Source organism: Engraulis encrasicolus, chromosome 15 (assembly GCF_034702125.1).
Source record: "Engraulis encrasicolus isolate BLACKSEA-1 chromosome 15, IST_EnEncr_1.0, whole genome shotgun sequence".
In the NCBI taxonomy this organism is placed as follows: Eukaryota; Metazoa; Chordata; class Actinopteri; order Clupeiformes; family Engraulidae; genus Engraulis; species Engraulis encrasicolus.
In genome coordinates this window covers 28,834,789-28,859,805 of record NC_085871.1, presented here as the reverse complement: position 1 = coordinate 28,859,805, position 25,017 = coordinate 28,834,789, and the positions used below count along the sequence as shown (strand labels likewise).

Genomic DNA, 25,017 nt, shown 5'->3' with positions numbered 1-25,017 from the left:
GCTCACTTGAAATAGACCCAGAAGACATAGGAAACTGTCCTTTGCTTACAGAAGTCAGCAGAAGTTGTAGAAGTCCATTCTTTTTGACAATAATAGAGCATTGCACATCCTGTGCTACAGTGAAAATGGACCATCCATTTTGTGTTAGTGCTAGCTTCAAAAGTCAGCCTCCATGATGGCATGCGGATGCAGTAGTGCATTGGTTAAGATGTTCTCACTCATCTGTAGAGTTAAATACAGTGCTGAATGGTATAAATGGGTTTTAAACAGCATGACAAGCCACTCATGCATTATATTTTGATGGGAGATCTTCGATTACTGCCACATAGTAAGGTCAAATTGCATTCTCTACTATGTTTTAACAGTTTGGCTCCATCATAAGGACCAGCAGGTGATAAAATGGTGGGTTTTTGGTCAAGACCTGTCACACTGTAAGCACTACAGAAAGGAAAACATTGCAAAACATGACAAGGAATACACCCACCATTTAAGCTGGTGAAATCATGTCCAAGATAGGAATTAACAATGTTTTTTATATAAAATCATCTCATCGGTTAATGTATTTAACTGTTAAGTGTTGTCTTTTGTTTTGTTTTTAGTCTTCCTCGACATTTGCTGCCATTTATTGTCCCCGTCCCAACTCTTTTGAGACGTGTTGGATTTATCAAATTAGAAATGAGTACATATGTCCCCCAAAACAATATTTTTTTCTCGGTTTTAACACTTAATATGTTGTCTTTTCACTATTCTCCATCTAATGAATAGATTGAATGTTTTGAAAATGATAGCATTTTGATTTTATTCACTGTTTACCAAACGTCCCAACTTCATCGGAGTTGGGGTTTGTACAATTGCAAGTGTTTTTGCTCATAATGACACCGTCCTAACAACTCCAAACCTATCAGATGCTATTACAGAGTCTCCTGTCATCTGTAGCCAGAACAAAAGATCGTTTGTATGGTCTTTTCAACCTAATAATGTACTGAAATATAACGGGCTGGGCTTGAAAACAAGAGTGTTTTGGTTTGTTGCTGGCGCGCACAATGGATCATGACAGCAGGTGCATGTAACTCATGTGAAATACTAAACTCACAGAAATACTGTCTCATAGTCCCTCTGTTTAGCTAGTCCTCCAGTTGAGGAACAAATCACAGCTGATGTGTTTCCTCCTGTACCGTGTGAACTGGGAGGCAGGCTGGCAGCACAACTTAGCTTACTGCTGCTTCTTTGGCAGAGCGGACAATTTGCAGATTGATGATTACTGTCATCATGTTTCTGATATAGTGATCTTGCCATATATTGTTCAATGAATTTTCTTTTGATAAAGTACTGATCACATATCCAACATTTCACAAGCCGATTGGAGTGGGGAAGGCTAGCTGGTCTGAGGCTAAACAATGCTTTCTCATGTGAGCTGAATGTATCTGACCAGACACAAAGGCTAACCTACTGTTCCAAGAATCTGCAACCCCCCTGTCTTTTTGATGATACAGTAAGCTGATCATACTATACAAATCCATAACTGCAACTGTAGAATGGGTAAAAATAGTTGACTTACCAAGGCTCATTTATTTAGGCTTAGTTGTAAGTTGTTAGCGATTTCATGCTAGCTAGCTAGCGTAGCAAACAATAGCCAAACATTCCCAACTGAGGTGACCACTACTCCCGTGCATTTTCCTGTTAGATGATCTTTTGTACGCATCATCCTGATGTTGTGTAGGCTGATCACATTATCCAAAATGAAACAGTTGCCACACAGATCATCTCTGGTTGAACATGGTATATTTTGGGCAAGCTAGTTATGTCAATGCCTACTAGCTAGATGGCAACAGGGGGGTGTATTTTGGTCATGAGAGGAAGTTTTTTTTTTTGTCAGGCTCGGACACTAAAATCAGTAGAATACCTGTGTTAAAATAAGAGGGCAAGAAAGTAGACTACTGTCACAGGTGCTTTACTTTCACAAATGATTTTGCTATGCTACTTTTGAGATTATAATAGTAAAATGGGATGTTTTTGTCTTGACATTTCCTCTTGATGTGAGCTAATGCCCTGCCCTGACTGTTCCTAAGGACACTTCTGCCACCTACAGGAATAGTTAGAACATGACTAGAGGCGTGAAATTAATACACAACATAGGTCAGACCGTCCTCAAGGCGTGGCTGTAAAAAAACACAATTATCGGCGAACGACGTCGAAGGCAGGGGGCGTCACTATTCGAAATGACGTCATTCGACGGCTAAGGCAGCCAATGAGTTAAGAAGATGATCAAAAACTTTGAAATGACTGAAAAGATTGAAAACATTAATTCCATAATTAGATTTTTAGTTTTTAGCAGCCCAAGTCAAGTATGTACTCCAAACTCTAAAATGCACAGAAAACAATTGTTTACACAAAAGATTTGAGTTGAGTTTTAAGTCTTACATAAAATCAGACATGTTATGTGAAAACAAATGTTATGAGAAAAAATAAAATCTTGAATGTTTTAGTAGCTGCTACTCAAAGATCTAACATGCTCCATTGACATAAATATTTCGAGAACTGTGCAAAAATCAATGCAATTAGTACTTAGCAGAGAGTTACAATTTTAAAGTAAACAAGTACAGCATTGTTAAGCTATATTGACTCTAAGTTTTTTATTTCAAAATTAAAAGTTTTATGTTTTCCCATTTTAGAGCCAAAAAAATCTTGGTTGGTTTATTGATTGGTTGGTTTATACTAATGCACTAGGCTACCACCCCTCTGTTTAAACCAAATATAACATGAGCTTTAATTCCACAAACGTGAACAATGCTTTATATCAAGTTTTTTTTTGTTCCATGTGGTTGACAAACAAAAACAGTAGACAATAACACAACAATCATACAATACACAACAATCTGTTCTAAAATTTAGACCCAGTCTATACAGTCAACAGTCAATATATTACAAAGAATCAACCTCAACACATTAGGGAATTTAGTCATTTATTTGTTGTCCATTTCTGAATCTTTTATTAGGAGTTGGTGGCTGAAGGAGATCCATATAACTTACAATAACATTTCCCCCAAAATAGTGTCAGACTTCACAACACAGTCAGTTGTTTGTCCTTTGGAGTGTTGAGCAGAGCTGATGGATCATTGAGTTCTGGTGGTCCCATATCGGCTGTCTGTGGAGCATAAATAGGCCTAATAAGTGTAAGGCTTTCATGAGGACTTGTTGGATTAGGCCCCTACAGCATGATCACTGGGTTTGCTACACTGGTTTATACAGAAGTTCAATGTGCAATATGTCATCATGAAAATGCAACACTGCAGATGTATGATACAAGAAAAGAAATTGTATGAAAGGCCTACACAGTGCTAGCCTAACTAGCAGTAGCTAACATTCTAAGCTAAGTTGCTAACATAACATACACACAGTGTAGCATCAAGAGCACCTAAGGTCACACACAGCAACATAGTAAACTACTACACATACACACCAACACACTTTTATGGGTCTTTTCTTACCTTGAAGTGAGGTTGATTGACACATTTTTCCATGCCAAGTTGTCAGTTGTGGTTTGATGGTCACATGGTGTTGAGTAAATCTATCTCCCATTGACAGATTCACCATTTTTAGATAAGTTTGTATTTTATGTTACATTTTAATAAAATAGGGTTTCTATGGTTCTGACATGAATGGGTTCTTCTTTACACAAAGCAGAAGCTGGTAAACAATAAAAAAAAACAACTAAAACAACCAAAAAAGTGAGTGACCCAGCCTTAGGATTCGAACTCTCAACCTCAAGATAAGGACATGCCAATACGGCTACATGCAGAAGACTATCCCCAACACCACTCAACTGCAGGTTTTGTTGCCTATTTGTATAAAGTTATTCCTGTTTGTTAGGAAGTATTGGACTTACTCATAATTAACAGTCAAATGTGTTTCACACATACTTTCCACTTCAAATCCGGCCAACTGACATCATACCAAAACAATAATGTTGAATGTGATTTTTTTTTATTTTTAACTAACATCCCGTGCTGGGAATTGAACTTGAAACCATCATGTTTTGAGGCCAACTGCTTAACTGTTAGTCCATGACTGCCCAAGCACAACATGCTGACATCCATAGTCTCATATGTCAGATATAGGATTCAAACCTGCAATCCTCTGATCTTGTGGCCATTCCCCTATCCAGACCACAGCAGCTCAAACATTGTTTTGCTTTACCTAAGCATTTTTCTTTCGTAATTTCGCTCGAAATTAAATGTGAAAAATATTGCTAATTAAAGCTGGAGTCATGTGTCTTGTGGCCATCTGTATATTTTCATACCATGTTCCAGAAAGTATGGAAGTAGGTAAGGTTATCTCCATGTTGGGGATTGAACTTGCAACCTTTGAGGTTGAAGACCAGCTGTTTAACCACTACTCCATGGTCGCCTCAGCTGTTGTCAAGACATCTAACCACTCATATGCCAGATAGAGTTCCAATTTACAAACTCAAAGACATTGTGTTAGGATGTCAGTTGTACTTAAAAACACAATGCCAACCAGAGTTAATTTATTGGTACCTGAAAACCTGTTGAGAACACCTAAAATGTGTATGTCATCTGGACATTTTTGCAATATTGAGTACTACAGCGTAAACTTTTCTAGTTCATAGTACTGCTGGGGAATACAGTGCAGTCATTATGTATGATTTGATGGATGTACATTGACTGGGTGTGTTTGCTTGTTTTCTGCAGAGTATTGCAATCCTGACGAATGAACTGACTGACCTGCAACAGCAGATGCAGAGCCACCAGAGTAGTTGCAGGTACACACACACAAACACACTGAAGTTCACTCGCTGCTTCAAGTAGGAAACAGCGTTTTTTATGTCTTGGGAAGTGACATTAGATATTTCTGCACCTTGTTTGCTAAGCATTCAGCCCCACCTTTCTAAGACCAAGCAGATCTTGTGATCAAGCAAAAATCTGCTTCATTGCAAACACGACTATTGACATCAACTGTCAGTTAACTTTTGAACTTTGACCTCTGAGATCTGTGTCTCCTGCAGGACGATTCAGGAAGTGACTGAAGGACTGCAGGAAGGAGAGAGCCAGCCCAATGTGATGGTATGCAAACTCTCTCTCTCTCTCTCCCATTTATATGGGATGACATATGGGGCTGGTGCTGGCATTGTGTGATGTCACACATTGGTTCCCATCCTGCAGGCTGCAGCTGGATGTACCTGTGTCCAGAGGTGTCAAAAGTAAGAAACATGAGTTTCTTCCAACACAAGTAACTTATCTGAGTAACCAGTAGACCTGTCTGTTTTTTCAGTAACAACATAGTCTATCTCATTAGGTACAATGGAGTAAATGGTGTAACTGAAGTGCCATCCCATTCCAAACCCATAGGGTGCAATATAATGTTGGTCCACCTTTTCTAGCAGTCAGCTCATTGGTCCAGTTTACTTCAAACCAACAGCAACGTTTTTCTGTCCCATTTTGTAAGATATAGTCTTACCCATCACAATGGTGAATGAAATGGGCTGCACGTTTGTTGTCTCAGATTCACTTGTTTATGAACTGTAACAAATCTCCCCATATTGAAACAATATAGGTGAAACGGAGGAACTGTATTAACAGGCCATTAGTCATTTTTGTACTTGTATCGATGTACATTGAGTGAGTATGCTTATGTTTCATGCAGCGTATTGCTGTCCTGACGAATGATCTGGCAGACCTGGAAGAGCTGCTGCAGAGCCATCAGAGCAATTGCAGGTACACACATACACGCACACTGTGACGGAGGTCATCTTGCACCTGTTTACCCGCCTCGGGGATCGAACGTGCGACCTCGTCAACTACAACGGTTCGCCAATGGGAGACACAGTACGATACCGCTGGGCCAAGAGACTAGTCTCTCTGCCCAACGGCACGAGACTGTATGAGGCTATCGGAGGGAGGTTTACCAACGTTCCACGCCAACTCTGTGCTAGTTAGCCTCCGTTACACTCTCCCCCTTAAACCTCACTCCCATCCCGGGTCAGCGGCACCACTGTGACGGAGGTCATCTTGCACCTGTTCACCCCCCTCGGGGATCGAACGTGCGACCTCGTCAACTACAACGGTTCGGCAATGGGAGACACAGTACGATACCGCTGGGCCAAGAGCCTAGTCTCTCGGCCCAACGGCACGAGACTGTATGAGGCTATCGGAGGGAGGTTTACCAACGTTCCACGCCAACTCTGTGCTAGTTAGCCTCCGTTACACACACACACACACACACACACACACACACACACACACACACAAACACAGAGGAATGGTTAAACCTCTAGCATAGTACCTTGACAAGGTTCTGAAGTCTCCGCCCTATTTTCTGATACACCTTGCCTTAACCCCTAAATCACACATATGCTGTACCTCAGAATTTATGTGAGTTGTGTGCATACCAAAATACAGAATTATTTTCACTACACAAGAGAAGTTGCATGTTTGACATGCAGCCACTTGAGCCGTGGTGCAGCGGTAGAGCCGACTGCGCGCCTTCAGCCTCGGTTCACATGAAATGCATGAGGCGCACGACACGTTGTAATCTATTATCTACTTTCGCTCAAAAACTAAAATAACATTTGTACCCCGCCGGAAAGTACTTTTCAACGCCAATCCAAATATTTAAAATTCACTGTTGCCATATGTGAAATCCAGGACACATCTGAAACGCAATCAGGATTGAGCTGGATTCGCCCTATTCACTTTCTTTCAACAATTTTGTGAGTTGTGACCCATGCTCCATCAGTAGAAAGGTGTGACTTTGGCACCCCATTGAACATTGACATCAACTGCCAATTTACTTTGAACTTTGACCTCTGAGATCTGTGTCTTCTGCAGGACGATTCAGGAAGTGACTGAAGGACTGCAGGAAGGAGAGAGCCAGCCCAATGTGGTGGTATGTTAACCCCCTCTCTCTCTCTCTCTCTCTCTCTCTCTCTCTCTCTCTCTCTCTCTCTCTGTCATACAATATAATATTTCCTGTTTTGCAGAAAGAAGAGGACGGTCCATTGCAGAATGCAGACACTGGCATTAAAGAGGAAGAATATTATGTGGCTGTTGCTGATGGATATCAGTGTACCCAATCTGGTATGACACACACACACACACACACACGCACTGTATCTACCAGTGCCCATCTTCTTGCTGAAAAGTTGGGTGTGCTATTTGGATCATCACAGGGGTTGTGGGAGTGTTTGACTGTCATGTCACCTTAGTGTCAAAGCCAGAGGTCATGATGGATACTCACTCAAGGGGCCTGGGTTAAATAGAAACAGATATTTGAGTTTATCTTCTTTTGTTCCCATTTGATTTTACTAGTTGGCAAACAAATGTCTGCTGACTAATAAACATTTGATACACTCCTGTGTACTTAACTGAATTGTTCTGCCACACAAGACTATTTGTGCTTTTAATTGTTGTTGATCTGGGTTTTTTTTTATTTGTTCTGTAGATGAAACTATCTCTGCCCCAGAACAGATCACCTCCTCATCTGCAGATATCAAATCTGAATCGGTGCAGGTAGAGTGACTTTTACTGAAATTATGAAACCAGTTTTATATGTAATTTAGTATACATGTTTGAACAAATGGTTGTTTTTAGATATCCACTGATACTGCTATTAGCTCAAGACTTCTTTGATCTACGTACTCATGTTGATGCCATACACTTATTCTGTTTTCCCCCGTCCTCCATTAAAGACAAAATACATAGTGTGAATGAAATGACCTGACATTACAAGAAGAATATTAAAGCATCAATTACAGAAACTGTTTGAAAATGTTCTTACAAGGAGAATATTAAAGGGTCAATTACAGAAACTGTTTGAAAATGTTCTTTGTCCTGTCCTCCATTGATGGGCTTTAGGAAGAAGATGAAAAATCAGACCTGGCTCCAGTCGTCAGCTCAGACAAGGCTCCAGTCGTCAGCTCAGATATGACTCAAGTCGTCAGTTCAGCTTCAGACATGACTCCAGTCGTCAGCTCAGCTTCAGACATGTCTCCAGTCGCCAGTTTAGCTTCAGACAACGCTCCAGTCATCAGCTCTGTGATGATCCAGTCCCTTCCAGATCCTCCGTCCCTGGTCAAGTGCAGGAGGTTGTCAGTGCAAGTGGTCGACTGCTGTGCAACACAATGTCATCAAAGAACACAAGACCACCAGAATAACAAAGATGGTGAAAACCCCAAAACTGGTAAGAAATTTCTCTCTCACTCACTCTCTCCCTGGAAGGATTCTTATTTCTTATTTTGTAGCAATGTTCACCTTGATACAGCCATGGTTACCTTTTGTCATAACATGATCAACACACCTATGCTCTGTTTCTGCACACGCTAAAAACTCAAGATCTTTTTTGTGTTTTTATTCTGGTTCTTGCATCTATAGACGGGTTTCAATGTTTACAGTGCGCCTACACACACCAACACGAGGCAGAGAGGCATTTACCACAACAGAAAACATTGCAAAACCCCATTTAAATCTATTGTGTATTACTTTTAGTTAGTCTACTAATCGCTCCTTTGTGAGCAAAAACGGCTGGTAGACACAGCACATTCCCCATCGTAATAATATTACATATGTAACATGAAATCTTGACCTAGAAAAAAGTAAGACACTTACTAAGGTGCAAACTATAGCTCCATTATTTATGATGTGCCGGCCACACTGAAATGTAAAAAAACATGTGAAGGCTAGATTTTCTTTCACATAGGAAACACATTTGTTTCAAAATGCTGTTTTTTAATTCGTTGCTTGATTAGTTGTGTTGCAACATTAAAATTGAACACATTTCACAATATCACTTCCACGAACGCTTCATTAAAAGAGCACAGATAGCTACTCAGCATAGAGACCCTTTTCCTGTCTTTGCTCACTCAGTACTCACTACAATACAACACAGTAATAAAACCCAACTTCTTTCAGGTCCTAGAAAACTGATGCCTTTTGCTAGGCATAAAAATCATCCATTACCTTCACAGTGTAAATGGAAAACAACACTGCTTTCTGCCTCTGTCCTACACACAGTGCAACCATGATGAAACCCATTTATATTGACTACTCTTTTTATTTATCTAAACTTGTTTTAATAATCTTCCTTTTAAACTTTTGTGTTTTTATTCTGATGCTTCAAGTAAAATTGAACTTGTTTTTCTTATTTCATTTGTAGTTTGAATCTTGAATAAAATCTTAATATAATTTATGTACAGTTTTTAATAACGGTATGTATGTATATATGTGTGCATATTTTGGCATGTTATAATATGCAGGGATACTTAAGATGAAGATTCATGATTGTTTTGTGTTCTTGGTGCAGGAACAGGAGGAGTGTCCCAACCTGCTTTGTCAGCTGTTCCTAAATCTACTGCCGCCCCAGAGACCACTTTGAAGAAGTATCTCTGTTCTGATTTCAGTAATGTGAAAACTCTAAAAGCACATCAGCAAACCCATCAAGGGAAGCCACGTCATTGCTCTGTCATCGGAAAACGTTTCACTGCAAAGAAGTGTTTGAAGAGGCATCAGAGCATTCACACCGAAGATGAGCCAAATCAGTGCGGACAGTGTGGGAAATGTTTTAGTACAGCAACACGTCTTAAAAGGCACCAGCTTACACACACAGGAGTGAAGGCCCATCAGTGTGGACAGTGTGGCAAATGTTTTACACAGGCCCGGAGTCTCAAACTACACCAGCTCATTCACACAGGAGAGAGAGCCTATCAATGTAAACAGTGCAGGAAAAGGTTTCTGCGGAAAGAACAACTCAAACTACACCAGCTCATTCACACAGGAGAGAGAGCCTATCAATGTAAACAGTGTGGCAAATGTTTTACCCTGGCGGGGAGTCTAAAACGACATCAGCTCATTCACACAGGAGAGATGCCCCATCAGTGCAAACAGTGTAAGAGGCGTTTTCGGCACGTAAGCTCACTTAAACTACACCAGCTTACACACACAGGAGTAAAGGCCCATCAGTGTAAACAGTGTGGCAAATGTTTTACCCAGACAGGTGATCTCAAAAAACACCAACTCATTCATACAGGAGAGATGCCCCACCAATGCAAACAGTGTAAGATGCGTTTTCGGCACGTATACTCACTTAAACGACACCATCTTACACACACAGGAGTAAAGGCCCATCAATGTGGACAGTGTGGCAAATGTTTTACCCAGGCAGGTAATCTCAAAACACACCAACTTACACACACAGGAGTAAAGGCCCATCAATGTAAACAGTGTGGCAAATGTTTTACACAGGCGGGGAGTCTCAAACTACACCAGCTCATTCATACAGGAGAGATGCCCCATCAGTGCAAACAGTGTAAGAGACATTTTCGGCACGTAAACTCACTTAAACTACACCATCTTACACACACCAAAGAGAAGCCCTACCACTGCAAACAGCATAAGAAGACTTCCTCTCCCAGAAGTTCTTCAACGACACCAACTTAAGCTCCCTTCATTCAGTGTCCAAGAAAGCTCTTGTTTTTACCCTGGATAAACCATTAACAACCGTGACAATCAGGGAACAACGGGACAGGTGGCAACCCTAGTATTGATGCCACTGATCTGGTACACAACACCCACACATGCAAACAGACGCATACAGTACATGAACAGTACACACAGATGCAGACATGCAAATAGACACAGTATATAGTACACACAGACACACACATGCAGATACAGTACACACAGACACAAATGCAAACAGATCATACAGTCCACACAGACAGACACATGCAAACAGATATACATACAGTAGATGCACACATGTGAACAGATACAGTGCACACAGAGAGACTCACACACAGACACATACAGTACACACAGACGTGCACTTGCACTCTGCCTGGTCTATGGGCTCCCTCTGGTGGAGAGTATTGATTGTTTCTAAGATGCTCTCTAAGCTTCTCATAGATATAACACACACACACGCGCACACACACGCAATAAGGCCAATGAGGAAAGGCAGAGCAAGGTATGGAGGATGGGGGTGGGTGATTAAACATGTTGATAAAGTGATAAACATGGCTAAACATATATAGGCTAGACTCCCCCAATGTCTCTGTCTTTCCTCCAACGGGTATTGAACAGCACCCCGCCTACATTACAATGTATGTATACGTATGCTTGTCTGAGCACAGCAATACAAGCATACTGTTTATTTTATTTTTCATTGTTAAAATGTTAATAATGTTATTCAGTGTTAATAATGTTGTTCAGTGTTGATAATTGACACCTATAACGTGTACTGTACTGTACCCCGTATCTGGTGAATGTCCAGGGGACACCTGCTGTTGGTGGTACTGAAACCCTTCATTTTCAAAACTATTATTGGAATAATGATAAATATATATATATACATATTTTTCCATGTGTAGATTCTCTCTTGTAAATTGTTTGTTCATAAAGAGTACAGATGTAAGCAGTTTTATGTGAAATGTATTGTAGCAAAAACTTGTTTTCAACATCCTTTTTCAGGTTGTCATCCATGGTATGATCATTTGAATATTAAAAACTAAAGTTCCCACAGTGGAGAAACACAGTATATTGAAAATAAAGTTGGACATGCAAAGGACCGATAACACAGTATCACGAGTCAGGACACAAAGTCCCCTTTCAGAAACATTGTTTTCAGGACCTTGCAGGGCTTTCTTGTGATAGTTGCAGTCAATATTTTGCACAGTAGAGGAACCTGAAGCGGCGATCCCTATAATGAGGTGAAGGACATAAGAAAGAAAATTAGAAGAGAGACGTGCTCTTAACTGTAATGTGAACATAAGAATATACCAGGCATTCAGGAAGATTTACTGATTGATTAGCATTCATCAGGTATTTGTTATGCATTTGTATCAATACCTGGTAGCACTTTGTGAATATGGTTTTATATAGGCTACATTTAAAATGTCACCAATTAGGAGTATGGACCACTTACTGGGGAGAGTTGTGGTGGATGGAGTAGACTCCGGCCAGGTAGTTGTAGTTGGGCACATACCAGTTGAAGTACTCCTCATAGTAGTTCACCCAGGGGGTCCAACGGCAGCTGTGGTGGTAATGGCCAGGGGCTCTACAACACCTGATGTAGGACACAAAATAGAGGACAAGTCATTACATCAGTCTAGTTTGGGGATGTCAAACATTAGGCCTGTGTGCTGGATGTGGGCCGTCAAATGGTTTAGGCAGGCGCTATACTTATGTTAAATTTTTAAAGAAAAAGATACAAGAAGGGGGGTAAAAGTAAACCTCTTGTCTATTACAAAGGTGCTGCAGGTTGCAATATTTTGCTATTTCGGCCCACTTGAGATCAAAGTAGCTGTATGTGGCCCCTGATCCCAACTGGGATTGACACCCTCTACTTGGAACCATGCACTATGGTATATGGTACTATACCCATATTATTTTTAGTTTTCAGCTTCTCAAATGATCATACCCTCCTTACTTTCCATCAACATGTTCCATTTTAGCAAAACAATAAAATATTGAAATGTAATATAGAGAGGTAAATAGAGAGGCAAATGACCTGAAAATCTGGCAAAGTGGATTATAGACAGGTCATCAACTGGGAAAATTAGGCCTGTCGTCCTCCCACCGCACTTTTCTCTGTGGATTACTGACCAGAAGGCCTATTGGAAGAAATTAAAACATGGGGCCACGTCAATTTTTGCTCAGAATTCAATATGGCCACCATTTTCCAAAATTACTTGTTTTCATGCATTATTACATTGTACTATAAGGTGATATTCATGAACGATTAACTACTTTCAGCACTATTCTGTCCTATTTCCTTACATACATGTTTACAAAGGTTGACTAAACTAAAACAAATGAAAATAAAGTTGGCCACCTTGCAATATCCAAAGGAAAGTGCTTAAAATTATGATTGAAATGCACATACAGAGTCTATGGCTGGAAAAATTAGGCCTATTTTCCTGTCAGGGTTTTCATAGTGGATTACAGACCAGAAGGTCTATTGAAAAAGATTCACCAGTTGGTTGCCATCTCTCAAATGTGCTCCAAAATTCAAAATGTTCTCTGTTTTTCAGAATGGCAGACTTTCATACATTTTTCATACAATGAGTTGCTCATGTGTGTAATTGTGCGTTCATTTCCATAAGGGGTTTCTGTGTTTTACATTACTGTCAGCAGAAGCTTTTGACAAATAATGAGTTTAAAGGAACAGACCACCCTTTTTTGATTTTCACATATTTGCAGTATTTCCCAACATTATTCATGAATGTGCATATCATTTTCGTCTCAGTGTTTTCAGTGCTTAGATTTATTGGATCAGAATTATTAGCATAGCTTAGCATAATCACTGGAAGTAACTGGTATCTTTAGCATCAAGCCACAAGTGGTCACTGGATGGAATTAAATTGCCGTTTTACACTCTGGTGAATTTTACATTAATTTTAAAATGGTTTATAAGTACATTTGATTGTGTTTTATTTTGTACCATAGACTTGCATTGCTATGCCTAATGTGGCTATACTGTTAAACGGGGCAATGCAAACACATAGACGAAAATTATATGCACATTCATAAATAATGCTTGGAAATACTGCACATATGTGAAAATCAAAAAAGGGTGGTCTGTTCCTTTAAACCAAGCATATTGGTCCCCTGTGAACCAAACTCAGTCCTCTTTAAGTGGACCAAAAATGTACAGCAAAAGAACAAAAAGTTCTGTTTTTGTTCATATTGTGAGTTTATTTCAAAAATATCCGGCTGTTCTTTCTGGTCCTGTTTGGCCTTTATGGTGTGTCAGTACTCTTTTTGATCACACCCGGTCAGTGTTTAAATTGGCTTTTGTGAGGTGGGGGAGCCCTTCACTCGTGTTTTTTTTTAAACATCGCCCCATCAGGCAAATACATGTATTCTATGAAGTTATTGCCCATAATTAATATCATACATAAATCAATGTATTACTCAGTTATGAGAAAAACAGCAAGGTACCCTCATTCCCTCTTCACTGTATTAGGTTGCTAAAAAATAGGAACAGTTAGACCAGTATCACACCTGATGCATTTATGTAGCCTACTTTTTAATATTCTCTCCTGTCAGTTGCTATTGGACTGTCAGTACAGGGGCAAAACAGTTTCAATTCTGACCACCATCACTGCACCATCAAGCTACAAAGGTGTAGACCTAAGTGTAACCGGTGGTTATCTTGAACCCTTATTCTGACGGGGTAACAACACTCCCCTTTCCTTCAGGTGTGTAGCATAAATCATTGCGGTGGTAGCTAGCAAAAACGCGGTGTTTTTGATGCTGTGGAGTGTAGCATTGGCACACCGCTCTCTCTGTCCCTCTGTTTGTGGTTGAGCCACCGTACAGGAAAGGTAGGCGTCCTTCTCGGTTGGTTTATTGCTCTTTTTGGTGCATTGTAATGTACTTAGTTGTTGGTTACTGACACCATTTAACTTAATTGTAGCCCTGTCCATCGGCGGCTGGCGTGGGGTCGGCTGCTGTTCTGGGATGGTGTGCTGAGCTGGGCAAACTCAAGGTAAAAGATGCGTTCTGTACGCTTCTCTCGTGTGTGCGAACGTAGTCTCTGTTGTGACTGATGTAGTGTTACTCTATCACAGTGTCGCTGGTGATGTTCTTCCACTTTGTGTCCTGTGTGGTTGACTGCTTGCATGCCGCTTCGAGAGAACCAGAGGTAATGCCGGCATTTTCTGTAAGAGTTTCGACGCTTAGCACTTGACTTGTGTAGGGAGTTGTGTGGGGTGGAAGTGGGGGTGCTCCGCAGGTGCGATGGCGGGACTGGCAGCGTGGTGCCCCTGATATCGCGCTGTGGTGTCGTGGTTGCACCTGTGGGAGCGCCCACATTTCCACAATACACAACTCCTGTTGAATCGAGTCATAAATGCCGTGCCTAATGGTAACTTTCTCGTTAAATGTACATAGGAGGAGATGGTGCCATCGACTACACTGATGCAGTGTCACTAGAGAAGGGGGGCATCACTGTTATTTTCCCAACCTTTTTATTTCTTTTGTCCTATTGTGTGAGTGATTCATCCTGTGCAACCCTTTCACTTTGATGTCCGAGACGAAGGGGCTCGTGTAAGTTTCACTCTAACATCCGAGACGAAGGGGCTCGTGTAAGTTTCTACTTAGTAACCGCCAAGACGGAGCTTGTGTATATGATTAGGGTATGAACACTGAAGTATTACTGGGAGACGTATCTTAAACCTCAGACTCCTTTTGGAACCTATACTTGCTGTAGGGGGAGACCAAAGACGTGTGTCTAACAGGCTTGTGTGTGTGTGTGTGGTGGCCATTACCAATTTTGCCCTTTTGGCAGTTTGTTTTCTTTTGTATAATTTGATTTACTAACTTTGTTTGCCGTGCAATTTTTGTTATTTTGGTCTACCTCTCGTGCAACTAGCACATTTGCACAATTTTGTATATTAAGATGACGTGCCCATAAGTGCTGTAAGTTCATATTCTGTTTTCATATTGGACTGAGCCCATGAGGCATATTTTCAGACACAGAGACTCATTACGAAAAAGAAAATAAAAAGAACTCTGAATTGTATGACAGTTGTATCTCTTGTTATTCACTAACCTGTTGCGGGGAAAGTCAAATCAAGTGTTTGATGGTTGGGTTCTCTCACCCTAACAAATGAGAGTGGCGTAGTCACTAAACATCTTAAAAACATCTAAAAATATAAAAAATATTACGGTAAAGAGATAACGCAGGCCACATTTGGCAGTAGTCGGCAAAGGATAACTAAGTGGATACAGCTGTCTACAATTGTTAGTGGTGGGTTTTGTATGCATTTGGTTTTGTTTTGTTTTGTTGGGAAAAGAACAGTGATTACCCCCAGCCAGCGGAGGGCCCCACCGATGATCACCGGCAGGGGTGCTGGCATAGCCGACGGCCAAGCTGCGAGAGAAGCATGGAAGGACTGTCTGAGTTGAAGCAGATGGTAGCGCATCGGCAAGGGCAGCTGGATGTGCTGTCAAGGTGGCTGGGCATTTCCCAGCAACCTCAACCTCAACCGGAGTCGCAGGAGGCTGGCTTCACGTGGGAGAGCCAGCATCGGGGGCACCCGGTGAGAGACCGTGATGGGCAACGGGCCTCTGTGGGTGCGCAGCGCTCGCCGACAGCCCACTCAGGGGGCAATGGGCAGGCCTCCAACCGCAGGCGCAGACTGTCATTTAGTGGACCGGAGAGTAACCGTCCAAGAAGAACGTCCATGTCGCATGAGGCTGGCTTCACGTGGGGGAGCCAGCATCTGGGGCACCCAGTGAGAGACCGTGATGGGCAACGGGCCTCTGTGGGTGCGCAGTGGCAGCCCTCGCCGACAGCCCACTCAGGGGGCAATGGGCAACGGGCCTCTGTGGGTGCGCAGCGGCAGCCTTCGCCGACAGCCCACTCAGGGGGCAATGGGCAGGCCTCCAACCGCAGACTGTCATGTAGTGGACTGGAGAGTAACCGTCCCAGAAGAACGTCCATGTCCATCCAGCCTGGCGTGACTCCATCCTGGATCATAATGCAGTGTCTGTGTATGATTATGTGCATGTGTACTTTGTTGATGGTTAATGTGCTGGGGGGCTTCTAGTGTGCGTGTGGTTGCGCTCGTTGGATGCGCATGCGATGCACATGCGCGCTTGTGTGTGCGTGTGCGTGCGTGCGCGCTTGTTGGGTGTGTGCGTGCGTGCGCGCTTGTTGGGTGTGTGCGGGGATGTGTGCGAGTGCGGAGTGTCACCGGGACGGTGACCTTTTAAAGTGGGGGTGTATGTAACCGGTGGTTATCTTGAACCCTTATTCTGACGGCGCAACGACACTCCCCTTTCCTTCAGGTGTGTAGCATAAATCATTGCGGTGGTAGCTAGTTAGCAAAGACGCCGTGTTTTTGATGCTGTCGAGTGTAGCGTGGGCACACCGCTCTCTCTGTCCCTCTGTTTGTGGTTGAGCCACCGTACAGGAAAGGTAGGCGTCCTTCTCGGTTGGTTTATTGCTCTTTTTGGTGCATTGTAATGTACTTAGTTGTTGGTTACTGACACCATTTAACTTAATTGTAGCCCTGTCCATCGGCGGCTGGCGTGGGGTCGGCTGCTGTTCTGGGATGGTGTGCTGAGCTGGGCAAACTCAAGGTAAAAGATGCGTTCTGTACGCTTCTCTCGTGTGTGCGAACGTAGTCTCTGTTGTGACTGATGTAGTGTTACTCTATCACAGTGTCGCTGGTGATGTTCTTCCACTTTGTGTCCTGTGTGGTTGACTGCTTGCATGCCGCTTCGAGAGAACCAGAGGTAATGCCGGCATTTTCTGTAAGAGTTTCGACGCTTAGCACTTGACTTGTGTAGGGAGTTGTGTGGGGTGGGAGTGGGGGTGCTCCGCAGGTGCGATGGCGGGACTGGCAGCGTGGTGCCCTTGATATCGCGCTGTGGTGTCGTGGTTGCACCTGTGGGAGCGCCCACATTTCCACAATACACAACTCCTGTTGAATCGAGTTATAAATGCCGTGCCTAATGGTAACTTTCTCGTTAAATGTACATAGGAGGAGATGGTGCCTTCGACTACACTGATGCAGTGTCACTAGAGAAGGGGGGCATCACTGTTCTTTTCCCAACCTGTTTCTTTGTTTTGTCCTATTGTGTGAGTGATTCATCCTGTGCAACCCTTTCACTTTGTAACGTCCGAGACGAAGGGGCTCGTGTAAGTTTCACTCTAACATCCGAGACGAAGGGGCTCGTGTAAGTTTCTACTTAGTAACCGCCAAGACGGAGCTTGTGTATATGATTAGGGTATGAACACTGAAGTATTACTGGGAGACGTATCTTAAACCTCAGACTCCTTTTGGAACCTATACTTGCTGTAGGGGGAGACCAAAGACGTGTGTCTAACAGGCTTGTGTGTGTGTGTGTGGTGGCCATTACCAATTTTGCCCTTTTGGCAGTTTGTTTTCTTTTGTATAATTTGATTTACTAACTTTGTTTGCCGTGCAATTTTCTGTGATTTGGTCTACCTCTCGTGCAACTAGCACATTTGCACAATTTTGTATATTATGATGGCGTGCCTACCAATACTGTAAAGGGTTCACATTCTATTTTTTTTATATTGGACTGAGCCCATGAGGCATATTTTCAGACACAGAGACTCATTACGAAAAAGAAAATAAAAAGAACTCTGAATTGTATGACAGTTGTATCTCTTGTTATTCACTAACCTGTTGCGGGGAAAGTCAAATCAAGTGTTTGATGGTTGGGTTCTCTCACCCTAACAAATGAGAGTGGCGTAGTCACTAAACATCTTAAAAACACTAAAAATATAAAAAATATTACGGTAAAGAGATAACGCAGGCCACATAAGACTATTAAGAACTCATATTACTGATGCGAATAACAATTTGTTTTAAACATGTTGATAAAGTGATAAACATGGCTAAACATATAGGCTAGACTCCCCCAATATCTCTGTCTTTCCTCCAACGGGTATTGAACAGCACCCCCACCCCTGAGCACAGCAATACAAGCAGACGGTTTACTTTATTTTTCATAGTTAAAATGTTAATAATGTTATTCAGTGTTAATAATGTTGTTCAGTGTTGATAATGAACACACTACATTGTGTACTGCACTGTACCCCGTACCTGGTGAATGTCCAGGGGACACAAGCTGTCGGTGGAACTGAAACTCTTCATTTTCAAAACTATTATTGGAATAATGCTAAAAAATAATATATTTTCCCATGTGTAGATTCTCTCTTGTACAGATAAATTGTTTGTTCATAAAGAGTACAGATGTAAGCAGTCAGTTTTATGTTTAGAGAAATTTATTGAAGCAAAAACTTATTTTCAACATTCTTTTTCAGGTTGTCATCCATGGTATGATCATTGGGTAGGAATGACGAATATTAAAAACTACAATTCCTACAGTAGAGAAAGACAGTAGGCCTATATTAAAAAATAAAGTAGGACATGCAAAGGACCGATAACACAGTATCACGAGTCAGGACACAAAGTCCCCTTTCAGAAACATTGTTTTCAGGACCTTGCAGTGCTTTCTTGTGATTGTTGCGGTCAGTATTTTGCACAGTAGAGGAACCTGAAGCGGCGATCCCTATAATGAGGTGAAGGACATAAGAAAATTAGTACATTAATGTCAACATAAGAATATACCAGGCATTCAGGAAGATTTACTGATTGATTAGCATTCATCAGACATTTATATGCATTTGTATCAATACCTGGTAGCACTTTTTGAATATGGTTTTATAGAAATATAAAATGTCATCAAGGAAGAGTATGGGACACTTACTGGGGAGAGTTGTGGTGGATGGAGTAGACTCCGGCCAGGTAGTTGTAGTTGGGCACATACCAGTTGAAGTACTCCTCATAGTAGTTCACCCAGGGGGTCCAACGGCAGCTGTGGTGGTAATGGCCAGGGGCTCTGCAACACCTGATGTAGAACCTGACACAAAATGGAGGACAAGACATTACATCAGAAGAACCAGTATAATACATAGTCTGGTCTGAAGTATTCAGTATTTTCAGCTTCTTGATCATCCTCAGTCACTTAAATAGGTTTATTCGTTTCTTAATTACAAAACTGTGTGTGTTCAAATGTAATTTCTGGAAAGCAAATAAACAGAAAATGAAACGTGTTGAAAATCCTATGAAGTTGATTATATTATTCAATTTCACACACTGACGGTATATGATTGAGGTTACCTGCGGTCCTGGTAGTAGTTGTTGTGATAGCTGGCTACTCCTGACATGACGTAGTTGGAAGGGCAGGTGTAGGAGAGAACACCATTAAAGCTGTTCACATAACCACTGCCAGTGCACGTGGGGGTGGAGCTGAATGTGGATTTGCAGCTGAAGCTGAACCGACGATCCTCATAGGCATTACTGTGGTAACTGGAGTGGGAGAAAGTGAAAATAAACCACATTGTAGACAAACCATTATAACTAACCGAAGAAGATGTTCAACAGAAAAAAAAAACTTCCTTAAACCACAATTTAAAAGCCTGAAAAGAATTCATCACTAACCTGGAAATCCTGGAGATGGTTTGGGTGGATGGGCAGATGGCGTAGAAGTAACCATTGAAGGAGTTTACATATCTCTTGGATCTCTTGGCCGATGATCCATCTGAAATCATGACAGGCTGGCATTAGGACTTGAATTCCCTTTAAAATCCCATTTTAATGACATGTATAATCCGAAAGGGTGGCCGACTTACCTGTGTCATTTGACAGGGCAGGGACTTCCAGGTCATCCAGCGCTTCATTAGCAAAGCTTTTTGATTCCTCTGTTTAGAAAACCAGAAATACCTTAAGCATCACTTGTAAAAAATTATACTAAAGTAATTCAATTCAGAATCTTGTCAGTATGTGATGAACATAAGGTAGTTCTGACCATATGTGGGCCGTTTTGCCAGGTCTTCAATCATGCGCTCAACCTCTGTCAGGTCTCCCTCATCATCTTCACCAGAGCTGGAGTCCACTGCCTTGCACATGATGCCTGAACAAAAGTAATATCAATGAAGTTTCAAAGCAATATTACTTTGTAAATTTGAATTGAAAATGTGTTGGTTGATAACATAATCTTGTTTATGGACAACCAGACCAATGCTGGACTTACCTCCAACATAAAGGAGAAGCAGAAGAGAACAGACTGTCTTAAGCGTCTTCATGGTGAAGCAATACAGCTGCTGTTGCCAGAGGATGCTGTTGCCAGAGGATGCTGTTGCCAGGTAATAGAGATGCTACCAGCAGCTTTGCTGTCAAGTGACCCAAGTTGCAGCTTTGGGAGACTTCTGTCTGTGGAGTCCACAGGTGCCGCTTTTATACCTTAGAGTGTTGTGTCTCGCGTGACTTGGCCACGTGTCAATCACTAAACCTGACAGCATGTCTCTCGTCATCAGAGGAACCTGTTGGTTGGGTGAATGGGTGGTTGGATTAGTCTGTTATGAGAAATGGGTTACATTTCCTGTGAGTTTCCAGGCATGCATGGGACTTGCAGTAAACGTTAATATAAACATACATCTTTATGTGAAGGCTCCTGTAGCCTCTACTTTTGTGGACTTATCTCAGTCCGTTTCAAAGACCAGAACCTGTCATGGCCTACTCGGCTGCAATGTTCAAACCACATGTGTATTGTAGGAGTGTTTTCATTATGACACTCTAAACTTTAATCTGAAGCAATACTGTAAACCAGTGTTTCTCAAACTTTTTTTAGGCGAGGCACCCTTTCAAATCATGAAAAATGTCAAGGCATCCCAAACCAACAAGCAGTAACATGGCATTGCATCCGATACCACACAAGCTTAGAAAAGTAACACATTTGGAGACGTCACATGACCTACGTTCGAAGTTGCAGCTGACTGGGGCGACCTATATTTACTTTATTGTGCGTAAATGGCAGATGAAAGATTCCACTGACTAGCATTAACTTATCAATTTAGACAAATATGCATTATATTACATAATTTATTTATCAGCCCCGGCAATCCTGTTGAGAAACACTGCTGTAAACTATACAATATTTAGCAATACAAAATATCATGCAATACTAAACATTTCACATCTTTGAAATAATGTTTGCAATCTTGTTAGTCAAAGGTCACTGGCCCCTCTCAGTTCAGGTTGCCACTTTCCATGTTGTGAAATTGCGTAAAGCAACTGGAGGATTTCCTATTTTTCTCTATGAGAGAGACGACTCCACCTCTGACCTGTTGGGTGACCAGAGTAATTAAAACATGGTGTTGCTTCAAGTTACAGCTAATAAGAGGTATTAAATGAATGTTTGGCAGAGAGTGAGGCTCAGGTCATCATGAAATTGACTTGCATGACCAGACGTCACCTTATTGCAAAACCATTAGACTGACAAAGACAAGCAGGCAAACATAACCACACAGGAGAGAGTGTACAGTACACATCACAGCAAAGCCAGTTCGTCACACATCCCAAATGCCAGGACATGCCATAATTAACTGAAATACTATAATGCACACATATAACATTCCTTTATAGATGCATGTGTGTGTCCCCACTCTGTTGCTCTGACAGCTGTCCTGTTGACATGATAAACATGATTGATCACATGCACCCCTTCCAAAAAAAAAACAGAAGAGGAATTTTTCCAGTCAGTAGCATGAAGGAAATGAATAACATTAACCTACATTCACTGGGACTAATAGCTGTCACTGGGTAAAGAGCATATTATTTGACAAAGATGAAAGATTGAAACACGAGTTTTTTGTGCATTGCATTTTGACACCCTTAATTTCCATGGACCCTTTCGCAATGCACTGCGGACGCCTAGGGATTCCCAGGACCCCACTTTGAGAACCTCTGACTTAGATGTGCTGCATTCCAGACCAAATATGACCCCAACATTTTCAAGTGAACTTCTAAAGAGTATTTTTGTTGTTGACAGGAATGAGACACAAGGGTTACAGATATGAATTGTATGCATTTGTACAGTAAGGGAACCTAACCACAGACATTAGCTCTTTTCTTAAAGAACTTCTGCTCAGACAGTGACACATTTCCCCACTTACCCGCCCCTGCATGCCTCTGTCCATGGTGCTGATTTGTCCCCATTGGCCTCCAGTCTCCTTTGTACACTACAGAGCAGTCAGCCATGGCCTTGTCACCATTGAAACTGAAACTGGACACAGGACCTGTACAATATACAGTGAGTCCAATATGTATTTGATCCCTTGCTGATTTTGCCGGTTTGCCCACTAATAAAGACATGATCAGTCTAGAAACTTATGATAATATGTATTCAAACATGGAGAGACAGAATATCAAAAAGAAATTCCAGAGAATAACTTAAAATAATATATTTTAATTTATTTGTATTTAATTTAGGCAAATAAGTATGTGACCCCTCTAGCAAAAGAAGATAAAGTGCTTTGTGGCAAAGCCCTAGTTGTCTTAACCTGGCTCTCACGCAGATGGATTGTCATCACGAAGTGTAACGAAGATGCACGAAGCACTAGGGTCTCGCGAGAGCCAGGCTATAGTTGTCTAGCACTGAGGTCAGATGCTTCTTTTAGTTGATGACAATGTTTGTGCATATAGTAGAAAAGATTTTTGCCCATTTTTCTTTGCATATTATCTCTAAAACATGAATAGTTTGTGGCTGTAGCTTGGTAAATGGGAGGTTCAGTTCTCTCCATAGAATTACTATAGGGTTAATATTTGGAGACTGTCTAGGCCACTTCATGACTTTAATATGCTTCTTATTGAGCCACTCCTTTGTTGCTTTGACTGTATGTTGTGTATTATTGTCATGTAGGTCCAAAAATGGCCCACCCTTCAGTGTAGTGGTGGAGGGAAGGACGTTTGCACTCAGGATTGCACATTACATGTCTCCCTCCATCCATTCATTGACGATGTTAAGTTGTCCTGTGCCTTGGCCAGACAAATACCCTCAAACCATAATGATACCACTTTCATGCATGATGGTGAGGAGGGTGTTCTTGGGATCATAGACAGCAGTACTCTTTCTCAAAACACATTGAATTGTGATAATGCCAAACAGCTTGATTTTGGTTTCATCTGACTACAGCACCTCCTTATCATATCCTAAACCAGTCTGATGTCCGTTGGCAAACCTCAAGTGGGACTGCACAGGTTCCTTCTGAAGTAGAGGTACCATATGTGCAGTACAGGATTTTAAACCTACGTATGTGGCATTAAGTGCTACCAATAGTTTTCTCAGTGATTTTGGTCCCAGTAGCTTTGATATCATTGCCTAGTTCATCCCGTACAGCTCTAGGGTGATTTCTTTCTGTTCTCATGATTATCAAATCCCTACAAAAGGTTAAATCTTGTATAGAACCCCAGACAGGCTGATGGATAGTCATTTTGTATTCCTCACATTTTGGAAGAAATGCATCAACAGCTGAGTCATTAATACTCAGTCTCTTTCTTGTGGCTTTGCAGCCCATTTAATCTTTGTTCAGGTCTAAAATCGTGTCCCTGATATCATTTGACCACTCTTTGGTCTTTCCCATGCTGGTGAGGTTGGAGTGTGACTGATTCACTCATACTATGGACTGATTCTGCTGATTCAATGTGTCTTTTATGCATGTTAGTATGTACAGGTGTCTTTAATTCAGATGGCAAGTTGATCGGAAGTGCCCATCTGGTCTGTGGGCCCGGAACTGTAATCAGTTGTCAGGGGATCAAATACTTATTTTGCTCGATGAAATGGAAATAAATTAATATATATTCTCTTCAGTTAATTTCTGGATTTTCTTTTTGATATTCTGTCTCTCCATATTAGAATACATATTATCATAACATTTATTGACTGATCATGTCTTTGTTAGTAGGCAAACCAACAAAATCAGCAAGGGATCAAATACATATTGGACTCACTGTATATACATTTAACAAAACCCACCAATTTGCTGATTGTGCTTGTGCTTACTGCTTGTATTTTATGCTACTCAGTTAAAGGAATAATACGCTACTATTTTTGGAAACAATGGCTTATTTGCCATTTGTGTAGGTGGTGGTAAAATCTTCTGACCTTACCTGACCTTAAAATGTGTTAATGTTATTTAGTGTCAAATGTATGTTGCCTGTCTTTAGTGCACACCCCTTCTCAGCAGTGAGTAGAACAGTGACAAGAATAGACAAAGTTAAAGTCATTCACGTGCAGAAGAAAACGCTTACAGATTCCTCCGATGCAGGGTCCATAACAGACTAGACCAGTTGATCACCTTCAAAGCCTGTCAGCCCTCCTTGGCTGAGTGATTGTCAGCTGCAAGATCTAATCAATAAAGCTTGTCCATAATGTTTTTTTTGCGTGATGCTGCATTCCTGAATTGTTAATGAGTCACGGGAAAAGGGCTGAGACACAGTTGGTTGAGAGGTATGTTTTTCTTGTGTGTGGGTGTGTGTGTGGGCGTGGGTGTGCAAAGGCCACAAAGCAGTCGGGCAACACAGAGCTCACCAACAGCAAAGTTTAGTTTAGTTTATTAGGATCCCCATTAGCTGGATGCAGACCCAGCTATTCTTCCTGGGGTCCAAAGCAAAGGTTT

The 25,017-nt window shown here is 41.5% G+C and overlaps 2 protein-coding genes and 1 long non-coding RNA gene across 4 annotated transcripts in view; 2 read left to right on the top strand and 1 right to left on the bottom strand.

Annotated features, from left to right (window-relative positions):
- Positions 1-9,565, top strand: part of LOC134463959 (uncharacterized) — a 32,431-nt gene extending 22,866 nt beyond the window's left edge. The window contains exons 6-11 of the mRNA XM_063217347.1: positions 5,027-5,084; positions 5,665-5,735; positions 6,849-6,906; positions 7,462-7,529; positions 7,875-8,199; positions 9,319-9,565. Coding sequence (XP_063073417.1) covers positions 5,027-5,084; positions 5,665-5,735; positions 6,849-6,906; positions 7,462-7,529; positions 7,875-7,947 — 328 coding nt within the window. The 3' untranslated portion in view covers positions 7,948-8,199; positions 9,319-9,565. The remainder of the gene's footprint in view (positions 1-5,026; positions 5,085-5,664; positions 5,736-6,848; positions 6,907-7,461; positions 7,530-7,874; positions 8,200-9,318) is intronic.
- A 7,146-nt stretch (positions 9,566-16,711) lies between these two features.
- Positions 16,712-17,579, top strand: LOC134464556 (uncharacterized). 2 transcript variants are annotated; one of them, XR_010037938.1, is made up of 4 exons: positions 16,712-16,941; positions 17,034-17,105; positions 17,188-17,261; positions 17,510-17,579. It is a non-coding gene; the product is annotated as an uncharacterized LOC134464556 (long non-coding RNA). The 2 variants fall into 2 exon arrangements; XR_010037937.1 differs by having other exon boundaries at positions 16,728-16,941; positions 17,188-17,572.
- Positions 17,580-18,386: 807 nt separating this feature from the next.
- LOC134464231 (hemagglutinin/amebocyte aggregation factor-like) lies at positions 18,387-20,469 on the bottom strand. Its single transcript, XM_063217705.1, has 6 exons — positions 20,370-20,469; positions 20,194-20,262; positions 20,003-20,102; positions 19,682-19,870; positions 19,269-19,421; positions 18,387-19,070 (listed from the first exon to the last, which is right to left on the bottom strand). The coding sequence occupies exons 1-6, from the start codon at positions 20,467-20,469 to the stop codon at positions 19,031-19,033; spliced, it is 651 nt and encodes a 216-aa protein (XP_063073775.1). The 3' UTR covers positions 18,387-19,030.
- Between the last annotated feature and the right edge of the window lie 4,548 nt (positions 20,470-25,017).

What these genes read in the sequence shown, in the direction of transcription:
- LOC134464231 (XM_063217705.1), bottom strand. Translation starts at nt 20,469, where the DNA reads ATGTGCAAGGCAGTGGACTCCAGCTCTGGTGAAGATGATGAGGGAGAC. An exon ending in AACTACTACCAGGACCGCAG is followed by an intron (nt 19,422 to 19,681) that starts GTAACCTCAATC and finishes ATTTTGTGTCAG; the next exon opens with GTTCTACATCAGGTGTTGCA. An exon ending in ATCCACCACAACTCTCCCCA is followed by an intron (nt 19,071 to 19,268) that starts GTAAGTGTCCCA and finishes ACCTCATTATAG; the next exon opens with GGATCGCCGCTTCAGGTTCC.